General features: G+C 50.9%; 3 protein-coding genes across 3 annotated transcripts; 2 read left to right on the top strand and 1 right to left on the bottom strand.

Annotated features, from left to right (window-relative positions):
- The first annotated feature begins 13 nt into the window (after nucleotides 1-13).
- LOC120697986 (glucosamine inositolphosphorylceramide transferase 1-like) lies at nucleotides 14-4,043 on the top strand. Its single transcript, XM_039981392.1, has 4 exons — nucleotides 14-618; nucleotides 713-835; nucleotides 1,677-1,844; nucleotides 1,924-4,043. Exons 1-4 carry the CDS (start codon nucleotides 358-360, stop codon nucleotides 3,595-3,597), a joined length of 2,226 nt encoding a protein of 741 aa, XP_039837326.1. The 5' UTR covers nucleotides 14-357; the 3' UTR covers nucleotides 3,598-4,043.
- A 6,583-nt stretch (nucleotides 4,044-10,626) lies between these two features.
- Nucleotides 10,627-14,570, bottom strand: LOC120697984 (flap endonuclease 1). Its single transcript, XM_039981390.1, has 17 exons — nucleotides 14,432-14,570; nucleotides 14,199-14,315; nucleotides 13,607-13,665; nucleotides 13,448-13,507; nucleotides 13,310-13,363; nucleotides 13,149-13,197; nucleotides 13,018-13,065; nucleotides 12,745-12,810; nucleotides 12,600-12,650; nucleotides 12,400-12,519; nucleotides 12,244-12,328; nucleotides 12,069-12,150; nucleotides 11,759-11,867; nucleotides 11,622-11,678; nucleotides 11,494-11,540; nucleotides 11,347-11,401; nucleotides 10,627-11,034 (listed from the first exon to the last, which is right to left on the bottom strand). The coding sequence occupies exons 1-17, from the start codon at nucleotides 14,441-14,443 to the stop codon at nucleotides 10,966-10,968; spliced, it is 1,140 nt and encodes a 379-aa protein (XP_039837324.1). The 5' UTR covers nucleotides 14,444-14,570; the 3' UTR covers nucleotides 10,627-10,965.
- A 3-nt stretch (nucleotides 14,571-14,573) lies between these two features.
- On the top strand, nucleotides 14,574-15,705 carry LOC120697985 (uncharacterized protein At4g29660-like). The gene is made up of 2 exons (XM_039981391.1): nucleotides 14,574-14,942; nucleotides 15,301-15,705. Exons 1-2 carry the CDS (start codon nucleotides 14,589-14,591, stop codon nucleotides 15,433-15,435), a joined length of 489 nt encoding a protein of 162 aa, XP_039837325.1. The 5' UTR covers nucleotides 14,574-14,588; the 3' UTR covers nucleotides 15,436-15,705.
- The last annotated feature ends 115 nt before the right edge of the window (nucleotides 15,706-15,820 follow it).

Below are 15,820 nucleotides of genomic sequence, written 5' to 3'. Positions count from 1 at the left end.
AAACGCCGCATCCAGATCACCCCGACCCCGAGCCGTCCGCCCCCGTCGTCACACAAAACCTCCCCCACAAAGCAGCTCGCCGCTAGCGCTAGGACAGCGAAGCAGCTCTGGCTTGTTGCAAGCTGCCCGCTAATCCCCCTCTGTCCAACCATAATCGCGCGTCAATCACCCGCTAACCCCTCCTGCCGTGCCGGCCGCCGGCGCCTGGCCCGCCTCGCATTCCCATGCTTAAATTAATTCCCTAGTGGAGGCTGATCCAGCTCGGCGGGCTCTGGGGGAGCGAGAGGGGAGATTCCGCGCGGCGCCAGCCCGGGATCCGATCGGGCGGTCGATGCTACGGGCGCGGGGTGGCGGGGCATGGCTGCGCGGCGAGGGGGAGCTATGAGGCCGCCGACCAGCAGCATGCGCGCGGCGCTCGCGCGGTCGCCGGCCGCCTCGTTCCTGCTGGCCGCGGCGGCCGCGGCGGCGGTCGTGGGCGGCCTGTACTTCTGGGTGGTGGTCTCGTCGTTCCGCCTCCCCGACTCCGGCGCCGCCGGGTGCCGCCCCGACGGCGAGGGGTCGTGGTCGGTGGGGATGTTCTACGGCAGCAGCCCGCTCGAGCTACGGCCCATCGAGCTGGTGGGTGGCGTGCGGCGCTCTCTCCTGGGCTGCGGCCTTCCGTGTGCTGGGATGACGCCGGAGGTGCTTACTGGTGTGTAATTTTGGTGGGCAGGAAGGGAGAAGCAACGGGAACAGCTCGGCGTGGCCGGTGGCAAACCCCGTGCTGACCTGCGCGACCCCGACGGAGGCGGGGTACCCGAGCAATTTCGTCGCCGACCCATTCCTCTACGTCGAGGTGAGCGCTGTTGCCTTCTGTGCTGCCGCTCTTACCCGGGGTGGAATTCTGCTGTGTTTTCGTTCAAAAAAGAATTCTACTGTGTGTGGGTGTAGCAATGGTTTGCAAATTAGCTAAGATATGGTAGCAAATCGTTGAGCAGCAAAATAGGTAAAATTCAAGTTGACTAACTGAATTGGTGACAGTAACTGGGTTCCTTAATTCAGCTCCCCTACAGGGGAATTTTTTAGGACTTGAAGTTTGGGTTTTTGGGTGCTTAGAGTAGTTGACTTACCTGTTTAGCTGGTTACCTGGATAGCATTTTCTTTGTCAGTGCCTTATTAGTATTGTGTGAAGAATAGTGTGTAACTTAGCCAAGGCATGCAAAGTTAAGTTCATCGCACACCTGTTGCTATTCCATGACTCGCCAGTAAGCTAGCATGGTTCAAAGCAAATTCTAGCTTATGATGACCCAGAGAACTGTAATTGGGGGAAGGATTACGATATTGTTGGAAATACCATTACATGCTTTCTTAGGTACATTGAATGTTTGAAACCATTAATGTAAAACTTGATTTGTAGAAAGGTTTCATTGCCTCATTGGCATCTACTTGATAAAATCATGATCCTTGGTTGAATATGCAAACCAAGCCAGATAAGGAAGTTTTGCAAATGCTATTTTATCAACCCAGAAATACATTCATCACAATTATTTGCTGAATCATCCAATGAGTAGCATTCTTGACTGAGTTTAAGATACTACCGTCAAGGGATGTTTTTCCCCTACTAACATGCCGTGCCTTCTTTTGCTCTTCTTTTTTTCTGAAGTTCGTAGTCTGATATTGTACTACGCATCTTGTAGGGGGATACACTATTTCTCTTCTTTGAAACAAAAACAACAACCTCGATGCAAGGTGATATTGGAGTTGCAAGAAGTTTCGATAAAGGTGCAACATGGGAGTTTCTTGGCATTGCTTTAGATGAGGCATGGCATCTGTCATATCCATTTGTGTTCAAATACGAGAACGAGGTAGATCCTTATCCATCATATTGATAAAGACAGCGTCCATTTCTGAAGATATAAGTAAACTAACTTTTTTTTCTTTTAGATTTACATGATGCCAGAAGGAAACAAAAAGAAGGAGCTGCGCCTTTATCGTGCTACCAAGTTTCCCCTTGAATGGACATTGGAGAAGGTGCTTGTCAACAAGCCACTCATTGATTCCTCATTAGTCCAATTTGATGGATACTGGTGGTTATTTGCTTCTGATTTTTCACGGTATGGCGTTGAGAAGAATGCAGAGCTTGAGATTTGGTACAGTAACTCTCCTCTTGGTCCTTGGACTGAGCACAAGCAAAACCCTATTTACAAATCGGACAAAAGTTTGGGAGCTCGAAATGGTGGGAGGCTCTTTGTATTTGAAGGTTCATTGTATCGTCCTGGTCAGGATTGCAGTGGTACCTATGGGCGGAAGGTTAAGTTGTACAGAGTTGAAAAGCTAACCAAGGAAGAATATAAAGAGGTCCCAGTAAAACTTGGGATTGAAGAGCCTAAGAAAGGTAGAAATGCATGGAATGGCATGAGATACCATCACATGGATGCCCAACAACTTGCATCCGGTGGATGGATTGCTGTAATGGATGGTGATCGTGTCCCTTCAGGCGAGTCAACACGACGTTCTCTCTTTGGTTACATAGGCTTCTTGTTAGCAATTGCTCTTGTTGTTTTTGTGGGTTTTGTGAAAGGTGCGATCAGTTGCTACATTCCTCCAAGCTTCTGGGTTTTTCAGACAAGGAGAACTGAATTGTCTCGTATCTTGCCTGTGCACCGCTTCAACCAGAAAGTCCGCAGATATTCTACCAATATCAGCAGATATTTCTCTGCTTCCAAAACAAGACTCAATGAAAAAACTTGGTCCAACATGCTGTTCTTTTGGGTAGTTGCTCTAATTGGTATCGTGAATGTGTGCATTGCTGTGCATTTCTTATTTAGCGGCATTGGTGCTGAAGAGGCGTACACATATAAAGGGCAACACTCTCAATTCACGATGGTCACAATGACATATGAAGCTCGTCTCTGGAACTTGAAGCTATTTGTTGAACACTACTCGAGATGTGAGTCTGTTAGGGAGATAGTTGTCGTTTGGAACAAAGGTAACCCTCCAAGCAGTGATGCCTTTGATTCTACTGTTCCTGTCAGGATACGGGTTGAAGAGATCAACTCTCTCAACAATAGATTCAGGGTTGATCCTCTGATAAAGACCCGAGCTGTCTTTGAACTGGATGATGATATTATGATGACCTGCAGTGACTTGGAGAAAGGGTTTAGGGTCTGGAGAGAACACCCTGAGCGGATGGTGGGCTTTTACCCTCGGATGATTGATGGCAACCCATTACAATACAGGAATGAGAGATACGCTAGGGGTAAGAGGGGATACAATCTGATCCTCACAGGGGCTGCTTTCATGGACAGTGAGTTTGCGTTCAAGAAGTACTGGAGTGAGGAAGCTCGTGAAGGGAGGGACTATGTGCACAAGAACTTCAACTGTGAGGATCTGCTGATGAATTTTCTATATGCGAATGCAAGCTCCTCCAGGACCGTGGAGTATGTCCACCCGGCATGGGCTATTGACACATCCAAGCTTTCTTCCGTCGCAATCAGCCGAAACACACAGAAGCACTATGATATCAGAACAAATTGCTTGGCGAAGTTTTCCTCCATATATGGCCCCCTCCCTCAGAAATGGGAGTTTGGCATGCGAGAAGACCGTTGGGATAAATAGTGTGACAAAGGCGCTGTACCGAGCAATGAAACACATATGCTTCATTAAGATTTTTTGTTGATCCCATGCAAAGTTTTGTAGCATGGGGAGAAATTATAGCCCTTCTGGTACAAATGCCCTGGTCTGTGATGTACGTATTAGATTCGGCTAGAAGCCTAGAACTGTGCAGATTGAGGTGGATCATTGTACACAACTTTAGAAGCTTATGTTGAAATAGACCAAATGCAGTGCAGTGAATGTGAAGCAAAACAAGAGTCTGGAAACTGCATACTGCGCGGTGAGGTTCAGATTGTTGGGTTCCTTTTATCTCTGTAGCCTGTGTACATTTTTACCCCTAAGATTGGGCTAGCTTGATGTGTGATTATATGCGCTTCTTTTTGTAAGTTGTAACATAAGAATATCGTTGCGGCTGGTAGTTTTAATTTTCAACTCTTTCAGCCTCATCATGTGGATGCCTTTATCTGTCTTTAGTTTACCAGCACTAGATTGTATCGCAGCGCGTTGTTCGTTCCAGCGTTCTGTTTCTGGAATCCGCGTTGTTGCTTCCTGGAAAATACGTATCTGTCTTCCTCGGCAGCTTCACCTTCCGTGAACGCAGTTGCCACCGCGTGGGGTGACCGTTCTTCACCGCCTGCGCACGCACGGCCAGGCGCCACCAGCGGCCGGGCGGCCCGAGCACGACGCCTTCCGGAACGCGTTTGCTCCAGAGTCCAGAAATGGGCGCGACGCTGACATCGTCCAAGACCCGGTCGTCAAGGTGTCCGACGCGCGCGCCCCGAGCATGATCCGCCCCAGCAGGCCAGCAAGTCGACCGCTGGCACTACCGCGTCGTCCTGGCCTCCGGGGAGCACAGCACACGGCGCCGGCACGGAACGCTCGGAGGCGCGGCGCGCGGCGTGCATCACGAGACCACGCGGGGTGCGAGGCCTGAGATCGAGCACGCTGAGGTCGTCGAGCGCGCTTGGCCGCCCAGCAGGCCGGCAGCCGTCGCCAGCCTCGTATCTCCAACCGCAGGGGCCGCCATGGTGGTCTGGTGAGTGGTGACCGCGCGCCCCTTCAGGAACCATCCATGGCGATGCCCCCACCGACCGCCCAGAGACAACAAAATCCGGATTTGATGGCTGAGAGGACGCCAAAAAAATCATACAAAAATGCACGTGAAGGGATCATGGAGATATTCACCAGCCTGCAAAAATTCAGGATCCGATTCGATCCCTGGAGTGAGAAACAAAAAAGAGAAGCTTCTGCTGAGATACCGTCCACCCCGGGACCCCAAGAACCGCAGTTTTACGACGGTTAGAATGCGCTAAAATCACGAGAAAATTCACGTACAAGGGAAATGCAGTTACGCATCATCGTGCAAAGTTTCAGGCTACGGTGTGATCTGTAGAGCGAGAAAGAAAAACGAGAAATTTCCGCCGGGGTGGACGGTAAATGAAATACCGTCCACCCTCTGAACCACGGGGCACGGGCTACCCCTCGACGCCGGACGCGTGCACACGGTCGTGTATAAGGCCACAAGCACGACCATGTCCTCAGATTCGCGGCGCCCTCATGCAAGCCGAGCACGACGCTCCGCCGCGCCCGGTTCCTTGGCGAAACCGTCACCACCGGCTCTAGCAGGTGCACGACGCGCCTTCCGTGTCATCCATTGTTCTTCGCACGGGGTGTGGGCGCGAAAGGGAGATCGTCCTTGGGACCATGAACACGCAGGCGGGCACCTCTTCGCGAGCCCGCTTGCGCCGTTCCCTGACACACGGGACGCCGCCGGGCAGGTGACCAGCGGCGGCCCGTGGTCTCGACGCGCGCGAGCACTGTCTCATCGTGGCATCGTCCGGCGGGCGGCGGGTTTGGATGCCTCTCCCTGTGCGTTCTTGCCAAGCGCGTCCCGTGTCATCGAGCGCGTCCCGTGTGCGGAACGCGCCACCCCGAGGCCGCTTGCCTATCAGCAGCATCTCGCCGTTAGCATGCCCTGTCCGGTGCCCGGTGAAGAACACTCCATGTCTGCCGACCCCGACCAAGAAAATCTCAATTTGACGGAGTTAACGAGGCCCATAAATCACGGGAAATTTCAAGTGATCGGGGAACGAGGTTAATCATCATCGCACGAAGTTTCGCTCACCGAAGTTATCTTTAGCGGGAGAACGAAAAAGGTGAAATTGCTGCAGGGGGTGGACGGTAAACGAAATACCGTCCACCCCGAGATCCGGAGAGCTCTGGATTTCACAGGGCTAGAGATGCCCAAAAATCGCGAGAAAAATCATGTAGACAGGGGATGAAGTTGTCCAGCACCACATCAGATTTCAGGATGCGAAACGATCTATGGTGGGATAAGGAAAATAAAGAAGATCTCTGCAAGGGGGTGGTCGGCAAATAACGACCACCCCTCGCCACGGGACGCGCGTTCTCGGAGCACGCCGCAGTCACTAGCGCACTGCGCAGTAGCCTCTGTCGGTGTCGGTGGCCTCGTGGCAGGGGGCAGGGGAGCTCCGTGAACTGCGTCGTCAGCGCCACCAGGTCCGGTCCGTGATGAATGCTGTTCACGTCCAGGAGCCTGACGCCGCCGCCGCCGTCCTCGGCACCCTTGCTCCCGCCCAGCCGCCCAGGTGGTGATCCCGTCGGCGATGCGAACTCGAGCGCGAGCGCGACCGCGAGCGTTGGAAGTAGAACAATACACGGTCCAGGCCTAAAGGGAGCAGAGCGTGCGCCGGCGCGGTGCGCGCCGTGCGTGGCGAGGCTGCGCGCGGAGACAGGCCGGGATTGAAAGCCCAGCGCGTTTCAGCGCGCCTACACGCGCCGTGGCCGCTTGGCCACCGGCAGGCCCGCAGCCGTCGCCATCCTCGCGGTGGCCAGTGGCCGCCATGCCGGTCTGGTGAATTGTGATCGCTCGCGGCCTCGCGCCTTTGAGGAACCATCCATGGCGATGCCCCGCGGTCATACTGTCCACCCCGAGATAAAAAAAAAATCGCAATTTCACAGGTCTTATGGTGCGCAAAAATCACGGGGAAAAACATGTAACACAGGGAATTAAGTGAATCGGTATCACACGAAATTTCAGGCTCCGATATTATCTATGCAGTGAGAAAGAAAATAGAGAAATTTTGGGAGGGCAGGGGTGGACGGTAAATGAAATACCGTCCACCCCGCGATCCAAACAAAATCGAAATTTCACAGGGTTACGGACGCGCAAAAATCCCGATAAAAATCATGTGAATATAGGACGAAGCTAGACACCATCACAAGAAATTTCAGAGTTCGATACGCTCTGTGCAGGGAGAAAGAAAATAGAGAAAGTTCTGGACGCGGCGTTGGCCTCATGGGAGCAGACAGCAGAGCGCGAGCGGCAGAGCGGCACGGCACGCTTTGGGGCGAGGTGCGCGCCGCGCGTGGCGAGACCGCACGCCGCGAGGCCTTCGAGCGCGCCGAGATAGGCTTGCGGCCGCCGTGGTGCGGCCGTTTCGCTGCAAGCACAATGGTGCCGGGTCCAGGCCTCCAGGAAGCAGAGCGCGCGCCGTCGCGACATGCTTTGAGCGCGAGGTGCGTGCCGAGACTGCGCGTCGCGCCCAAGACAGACCGGGATCGAAAGCCCAGCGCGTCGTAGCGCACGTTCCCGCGCCGCGGCCACCGGCCACCCAGAGATCCACAAAATCCTGATTTGACAGGTGAGCGGATGCGAAAAAATACGCGTAAACAGAGCATGGAGACATCCATCAGCATACGAAATTTCATGATCCGATTCGGTCCGTGGAGTGCTGCTGGGGTGGACGGTAAATGAGATACCGTCCACCCCCATGATCCCAAAACTCGCATCGTTTTAAGGCGGCTCGGTTGCCCTAAAATCACGAGAAAATTCACAACTACAGGGAGCGCAGTTACGCATCATCACACAAAAAATCAGACCCTGATATGATCTCTCTAGCGAGAACGAAAAATGAGAAGCTTTCGCGGGGGTGAACGGTAAATGAAATACCGACCACCCCAGAAGCACGGCGTACCCCCCTCGAGCCGCCGGACGCGAGCGCGCAGGAGACCCGTCCCAGCATAATATCCTCAGGAAGTCAGGAGCGCGTTGCCATCCCGCGCGGCCTGCGCTGTTGAGGACGTGGTGAGCGCGGCGGCGGCGGCGGCGGCGGCGGCGCGGACCACGGAGCCATCGGGCGCGACGGTGCGTGCACGCATCCCCGAGCACCACTCGCCGCGCTTTCGTGTCCCTCGGCGAGTCCGACGCCGGGGCGTCCGCCGCGTCCTGTGAGCGAGTCCGAGTGCAGAACGCGTCACGCCGAGACCACTCCGCGCCGCTAGTAAGCTCCAGCTGCGGACCGTCGAGCGCTCAGCGCTCTCGTGCCCGGAACCGCCATGGCCGCCGTGCGTGCCGCCATGGCAGCTTGGTTGATGTAGCCGAGCGCTTCCACTGTCGCCAAGAGTTTTCTACACGTACGTGGCTGAAAGTTTATGAGATCAGATCACGCGAGAGAGTTGCGAGAGTAATCTCTAACGTTTGGCTCCAAGACAAGACGATGGCTTCAACTTGTGAAGAGCAGTCCATGGCGCTGGTGAGGGGTGGACGAAGAACCAAACGCCGACCAAGGAAATCTTGATTTGACAGAGGTACGGAAGCGCATAAATCATGAAAAAAATCATGTGATCGGGGAACGAGGGTAGTCAACATCACACAAAATTTCTCTGTCCGAAGCGATCTGTAGCGGGAGGGCGGAAAAGGTGAAATTGCTGCGAGGGGTGGACGGTGAACGAAATACCGTCCACCCCGAGATAAAAGAAATCGCGATTTCACAGGTATAGAGGTTCGCAAAAATCTCGATAAAAAACATGTAAATAGGGTATAAAGTGATTCAGCATCACAAGAAATTTCAGACCCCGATATGATCTGTGCAGGGAGAAAGAAAATAGAGAAATTTCTGAAGGGGTGGACGGTAAATGAAATACCGTCCACCCCGCGATCCAAACAAAATCGCAATTTCACGGGGTTAAGGACGCGAAAAAATCCTGAGAAAAACCATGTGAATATAGGACTAAGCTAGACACCATCACAAGAAATTTCAGACTGTGATACGATCTGTGCAGGGAGAAAGAAAATAGAGAAATTTCTGGACGGGGCATTGGCCCCCCAGGGAGCAGACAGCAGAGCGCGAGCGGCACGGGCGCGCTTCGAGGGGAGGTGCGCGCCGAGATAGGCCAGGGTAGAAAGCCCAGCGCGTCCCTGTGCGCCTCCGCGAACGACGCACGCGGCTCCCGCTTCGCCGCCCAGCAGGCCGGCAGCCGTCGCCACTCGCCAGCTTCGTCTCTTCTACCTAGGTTGCCAGTGGCCGCCATGCCGGTCTGGTGATCGGCTGATCGCTCGCCCCTTGGAGGAACCATCCATGGCGATTCCCCACACGCACGACGGCACGAGTGTGCCCGAAACCCGTACCAACATGTCCTTCGGTGCGCGGTTGCCATCCCCCGCGCGCGGCGGCGCTGGTAGTCGAGGACGTGGTGAGCGCCGCGCCGGTGCGGAGCCATCCGGCACGACGGTGCGGGCACGCAGCCACGCATCCCCGAGCTGATGAGCACTAGTCGCCGCGCGCTCAGGTCCCTTGGTGAGATCGCCACCGGGAGTCGCTGCATCCTGTGAGCGAGTTCGCGTGTAGAACGCGTCATGCCGAGACCACTCGCCCACTGGTATAGCTTCAGCCGCCGGCCGTCTCGCGCTCTCTTGTGACGAACAGCCATGGCCGCAGTGCTGTTTTTTTTTTGATGGTCGCAGTTGGTTTTGGTTGATCTGTAGTCAGTTTACTACGCGTAGGTAGCTGTAAAATTTTGGGATCATGCGAGAGAGTTGCAAGCATAATCTATAGCGTATGGGTGCAAGGCATGGCTTTGCCTCGTGAAAGAACAATCCATGGCGCTGGTCAGGGGCTCAGGGCTGGCCGATGAACCAAACGCCGACCAAGGAAATCTCATTTTGACGGAGGTACGAAAGCTCATAAATCACGAGAATATTTATGTGGTCGTAGAACGAGAGTAGTCAACATCACACGAAGTTTCGCTCTCCGAGATAAAAGAAATCGCGATTCCACAGGTACAGAGGTGCGCAAAAATCACGAGAAAAAACATGTAAACAAGGGACGAAGTTGGTCACCATCACAAGACATATCAGGCTCCGGTACTATCTATGCAGGGAGAAAGAAAATAGAGAATTTTTTGGAAGGCTGGATGTGTTAAACGAAATACCGTCCACCCTGAGATCCAAACGAAATCGCAATTTCATGGGGTTACAGGCACGCAAAAATCGCGAGAAAAATCATATGGATATAGGAAGAAGCTAGCCACCATGACGAGAAGTTTCGGACTCCGATACGATCTGTGCAGTGAGAAAGAAAATAGAGAAATTTCTGGAGGGGGCGTCCTGCCACACCCCTCGCCACCGGCGCAGCCGCGCCCGGAGCACGCGACGTCGTCCCCGCGCCCGCGCTCGATCCATCCTTCTGCGCAGCAGCTGCGCCTTTCTCCTCCCTCGCGCGCGCGGCAGGCAGCCAGTGAGCCAGGACGCCTGCAGTCTCGCCGCCGGCGCAGGCTACCTGCCTCTAGCCAGGAGAAGGTCTGGAGGTTGTGATCGCGGCCGTTCCGCTGGTACAAGCATGGTCGAAGGACTCTGGACCCTGCCGGCAGCTTGGTCCAGATGCATGCGTGCCGGCGGCCGTCGCCGGTGTCGAGTCTTTCGCCGTCATGCCTGTTGCATTGGCTGTCAAGGACTCGCTGCGCCCACCAAACGCCGGCCAGGCAGAAAGGTTGCTACCGATTGCTTCACGCAGGTACAATCGCAGACGACGACGGCCGGTCGGGGCAGAGCATGGCGTTCACAAACAAGAGAGAACGCATCAATCACGCCTGAATCCACTGGAACACTGAGCATCAAGCACAAAACCCCTGCTCCCGGACAAGTCCACACGGCCACACCACATACTCCCAGGAGCAGGAGGTTCGGCGTATCAGCAAGCAACATAAAAACTCCAGAAGGGAAGAGGAAAATGTACAAGCATGAGCGGACGAACTAACATACATGATAGGTTTCTTTTGTCACATGGTACACCAATTCCTTTTCAAGGACAACTAATTTACTTAGCTTGGAACATTGAAAACATTGACCGCTGGCCAGTGAACTTAGATTTTTGAGTTACAGCTTGCACTGGCCGCTAAATTTTTGTCACTTGGTGCACCAATTCCTCTTCAAGGACAACTAATTTACTTAGCTTGGAACATTGAAAACATGATAAGTTTTGAGTTACAGCTCGTAGTTAAAAAATCTAAGTAAGAAGGCCACTGGCTGCTACAGCTTCTGTTGCTCCATTGCGCATCAAGCATTCAAGCTTATTTCTTCTTTCCACCGGCCTTTGTTTTCTTGTTCGCAGCTGCCTTAGTTGTTTTCTCTGAAGTCTCCTGCATTTGTGTGACAGAGATTCATGACCTTAAGTACTGACGTGCGAAAGAAAGAAACTGTCTCATAGTGCAGTTAAATGAGTAACATGATTTCAAACAAAACACGCTGCTATGAGTATTGAAGGGGAAAACAGGCTGCACAAGGCCATAAAATCCTATTTCAACTATATAGCATACAATAGCACTGGCTAGCAAGACCCAGCTTCTATTGACCAAATTCCCATAATGCATATGTTGACATGCTGATGACTGCAGAGAAGGCTCAGAATCATAGATAAGCATGAGGGATGGGGTGACCATTGTAGAATGTACCTTCCGTTTCAGTGGTGCTGATGTGCTAGCAACTGGCTTGAAAAAGGACTCCAGTCTGGTTACATGAAGTCAACAATTACTACATTAAGATCAACTTCAACAAACAAATATGCACACAGGCACTTTGTAAAAGATGTACAATGATACCTTCCTTGGGATGATTTATTCTTGGCAGATTTGATCTTCTCTATGGCCTAAACAAAACACAAGGAAATCATAGATGGCAAAATTGATTGGAGAAACTGAACAGTGAAAACCAAAATAAAAGTGCATACCTTTGTGACCCGATCTTCGTTGAAGCCATTATCTTTTACCAGGAAGGTTATGAGACCCTGGAAAGAGGCAGGAGCAATGGGTACATTCAATATGTATGAATGGAGTTTAAAGGTAAGCAAGGAAGGTCAGTAGGTACCTTCTCATCAGGTGCAGTCCATTTCAATTCAGGAATATCTAATGTAACATCAGGTTCCTTGAACAAGCGTCGAGCTTCTTGGTAAGGCCAGTCTTCAGGAATTTGATATCTGCAGCAAGCATGCAGACAAATTAAGCAGAATCAAATAGCAAACAGTTTCCTTATGTCACCAATAACATATCCAACACATGGTATGCCAATAAAAGAAGAAAATGTCATTTGTTAATACAAATGAAAAGTACAGTGCCATGATGGTTAATAAAAAGGAAAAACATCAAAGGAAATCTACAAATATTTTGAATGAACTAGCCTGTCTTTATTAAGATTCTCCAAAATGCTTTCTATGGACCCGTGTTGACGAATAAGCTTCAGAGCTGTTTGTCCCCCAATACCTAATGCGACAAGCAAAGATGCAAAATTTGAAATGCATTTTAGAAATGCAGTTAAATTGTGGAGTAATATGCTATAGAATTGATATAGGATACCTTTGATGCTGTCACAATAGTCACATCCACAGAGGATGCATAAATCAATGAACTGGTCCATGGTGAGTTCAAGCTCCTCCAAAACCTGCAACATAAGAATTGGTGACATATATGCAACATCAAGGCAATTATTGAGAACATAACAACAATGCACACTTTGGCAACATCAAATTCCATCACAGGTATTTTCTTGGAACTTGGATCCATCAAATGACGAAGGAACCGTGGAGCCCCAAAAGTAAGGGAGTCCATATCTTCTGAAGCAATGGCGTACACCTGCAAAATAGAAGCACTAAGTAAAACGTGGAAGTAGTGGAAACAAGAAGGCCAGGTCCTTGTAAAAGACTCAATGGTACCTTATCATTTATACAAAGTGCTGCACATTCTGCTTCTGCTTCACAAGGTGCCTATTAGTTCGACAAGGTAGATGTCAACTCTTTAGATCAAGGCCGACTCATCATAGTGGCATGATACAAAAGAAAACTAAAAAACTGAATTCACCTCTACAACAGGAACCCCCATAAGTCTCAATAGTCGTTTACAGTCATCGTTGTGCTGCCTTGTGACCTGTTCATAAAGGGGAGGAACAAGATGAGCCCATAGCTTACTCTTAGGGGAAAAAACTTGCAGCTTATTATCTTTGACATTTGTAGTTTTGTACTGTGAACGAATCTAACGGTGCTCCAGAATATACTAAATCACCTTGAATCCTTCTGTGGGGAGCACCCATGAACTTTTCAAGTAAGCCTACTGACAGAAAAATGAAGAACTTACCTTTACAGTCCTCTTGCTAAGTTTTTCAATCGCGTCCTTATCTCCTTCCTGAAACATCAAGGGCCGTTTTCAGAAGAAGTTGACACAAGAATATGATGCCAAAAAGTGAGAACTTTGATCAAGACAGTTACCTCTACTGCCTCAGTCAGTTCTTTGGTTGCATCCTCTCTCTTAGAGTATCTGAAAAGAATAGTATACTCTAGCAACAATATAAGAATTCAAAGTACAGATTTAAGGAAATCTCTAAATAACATAGGAATAATCAAAGGGTGAAAAAAAAAATATATCATGCCTTTTAGCAAGCTCTTGTTTCTTCATATCAGGAGGCTTGCCATCAAAAACGTAACTGCAAACAACGAAGTGATTCATTTAGATGGCATATTCCTATCAAAGATTACAGTGGAAATAAAGGAAAGGAAATCGTGTTTACACTGGCTTGATTCCTGCCTCCAGCAACCTTATTGTCCGGTTGAACATACCTTGCAGGTGACTGGTGAACAAATAATAAATTAAAAAATACTAACTCTAAAAACATAGTGACTGCATCTTGAGATACCAAACATGCTTGAAAGGATATATTTATATGTACCTAGTGACTTCACCAGCTTCGTTTGTGAGAGTTTCCATACCTGTTCTTCCAACTACAATCTGTTCAAGGAAGCATAAGAAACATGCCCCAACTTTCATGCCAGTAGGTAATTGGTATGGTAGTAGCATCTCAAGACACAACGAATACATGCAATCAATGCAATTTGCCTTCATCTTTTATTTTATTTTTAACAAGCCAATCTTGGAGGCAGCAAATGTTAATCAACCCAGTTGAACTAAGGGAAAAAGGGAGAACAATGTACCCATGTAAGTGCTCCTCTTTTGCACAATCACTCGGATAACGTTGCCAGTTCAATTGCACATCTAAAAAAAAGGTTGTAGAACTATCCATAATCTAAACACGCACAATTGGAATAAGAAGCCATTACAAGGTTTATAACAATGTTAAACCCTAAACCCAATTTAAAAGAGTAGCATTCCAAGCAACACCCATATCATTCGCAAAAGCAGCAGTCAACAGCATACGAACAGGAAATCATCCCATAAAAAAAACACAAACAAAACTAGTGTCATCTAAAGCCCAGGACGACAAGGAAAAAGAAATGAGGACTAGTGTCTGTGGCTCAACACACCAGGAACTGGTAGATGCTCATGCTGGCGTCGACGGCGATTTTGCGGCCGAAGTAGCTCTCGAACTTCTGCTCCTTCATCGCCTTGGGCGCATTGTCCGCCAGCAGCTTCGTCAAACCCTACACACGCCGCCGGCGCGAACCGAAGCAGAGCCCATCAATCGATTCGCCTCCGAAAGGCAATAACCTCGAAATCCAAAGGAAGGGAGACGGAAGATGGATCCCCCCGCACTCACCTTGATTCCCATCTCGTCAGCGGCGGCTGCGGCGGGCGGCGGCGTAGCCGGAGTGGCGCAAGAAACCGCGAGTTTTTCGTTTTTTTTTTTCCGCCCTTTTCCACCACCAGCCGGTTTTTGTGTTTTCGCGGCGCGGAGACTGCGCATATGGGCCGTAATGGGCCGGGTGGAGGCGGGCAGAGCTTACTACCTAATTGTGAGCCCGCACGACCCAACACGCCGGCCCATTTCGAAGCCTCACGTCTCCGACTCCAGAGCCGCCCGGCGGCGAGGCCGCGCCGCGTCGCAGATTGCGCGAGCTCGCGAGAGGGGAGGGGAGGCGGCGGCGATGTCGAGACATTTCTGGAGGTGGTACGCGGACCGGCAGTTCCACAAGTGGGAGAAGACGGTGCTGTGGGACATGGTGGAGCCCTACCGCCCGCCGCGCTCCTTCGCGCCGCTCGTCGGCACCTACGTCGCCGCCTTCTACACCGGCGTCGTCGGTGCCGCCGTCACCGAGCAGCTCTACAAGGTCAGCCAACCTCATCACATCGGCTCTTCAATCCTCCCTTGGCTGGCCCTCGCTCCTTTCCCAGCGGCAGCGTCCACCGGCGCTGCAGTGCCCATCAGGTGCTCGTTGGAATGCTTGCCGGGGAAACCACACCAAGCCGCCGCGATTTCTAGCTCAATCGAGTTTGCCGCAGATTTCTATTCTGAATTTTACTTGAGATTACACTGCCCTTGACATGATTTTGCCGCATTCTGTGCTCGAGGAGTTTCTGGCTTTGTGATGTTCTAGAAACATCAATTTCTTCAAGCATTGAGCTATCAGAGCGTACTTCGTTGAACGTGCGCGTGTTAAATTAACTCCCCATTTTCCAATTTCGCAGGAGAAGTACTGGGAGGAACACCCAGGTGAGGCCGTGCCTATAATGCCGCCCAAGTTCTACTGGGGGCCATGGAGGGTGATGAACGGAGAAGTTCCCCGCTTCATCCAGTCGCCTGAAGAGGCCAAGACGGCATAGGACCTTCGAGCTTGGTTGAGATACTGTCAGAAGGTGCTTGTGTCGGGTCTGGATAGAAACCCTTCAAAATGATCCAAATCTTACTCTTCATGTGGTCTTTTATGTCTGCTCTCTATAGAAATATACTTAAAGTCTTCAAGATGATCCAAATCTATGAGTCACGTCCCCTGTGGTCTTGAGGTGCTGCTTCGTGTAACAATGATTTCTAAATGAATAATATATCGTAGGTGCTTGTGTAACTGTATAAGCAAACGATGTGAGGTTTCTGCGCGTCCTTTGGTATGTGATGAACATGTGATCAATGACAGACGGTGCCGCGTCCAGCATGATACATACAATTGGAGGAACAGGATCGATGCAAGTGGAAAAAAACAATATGAGAATT

The sequence above is a fragment of the Panicum virgatum genome, chromosome 3K (assembly GCF_016808335.1).
Source record: "Panicum virgatum strain AP13 chromosome 3K, P.virgatum_v5, whole genome shotgun sequence".
NCBI classification, from domain to species: Eukaryota; Viridiplantae; Streptophyta; class Magnoliopsida; order Poales; family Poaceae; genus Panicum; species Panicum virgatum.
Note: the sequence above shows the minus strand (reverse complement) of the source record. Positions and strands in the feature narration are given on the sequence as shown.

Bases quoted from the DNA above. Each gene is read 5' to 3' on its own strand.
- LOC120697985 (XM_039981391.1), top strand. From the start codon at position 14,589: ATGGGCCGGGTGGAGGCGGGCAGAGCTTACTACCTAATTGTGAGCCCG. The intron at 14,943-15,300 runs GTCAGCCAACCT...CCAATTTCGCAG, and splicing joins TCACCGAGCAGCTCTACAAG to GAGAAGTACTGGGAGGAACA.
- LOC120697986 (XM_039981392.1), top strand. From the start codon at position 358: ATGGCTGCGCGGCGAGGGGGAGCTATGAGGCCGCCGACCAGCAGCATG. The intron at 619-712 runs GTGGGTGGCGTG...TTTGGTGGGCAG, and splicing joins AGCTACGGCCCATCGAGCTG to GAAGGGAGAAGCAACGGGAA. The intron at 1,845-1,923 runs GTAGATCCTTAT...TTTTTCTTTTAG, and splicing joins TGTTCAAATACGAGAACGAG to ATTTACATGATGCCAGAAGG.
- LOC120697984 (XM_039981390.1), bottom strand. The intron at 12,811-13,017 runs GTAAGTTCTTCA...CTTTATGAACAG, and splicing joins TTAGCAAGAGGACTGTAAAG to GTCACAAGGCAGCACAACGA. The intron at 11,541-11,621 runs GTATGCACTTTT...TGTTTTGTTTAG, and splicing joins ACGAAGATCGGGTCACAAAG to GCCATAGAGAAGATCAAATC.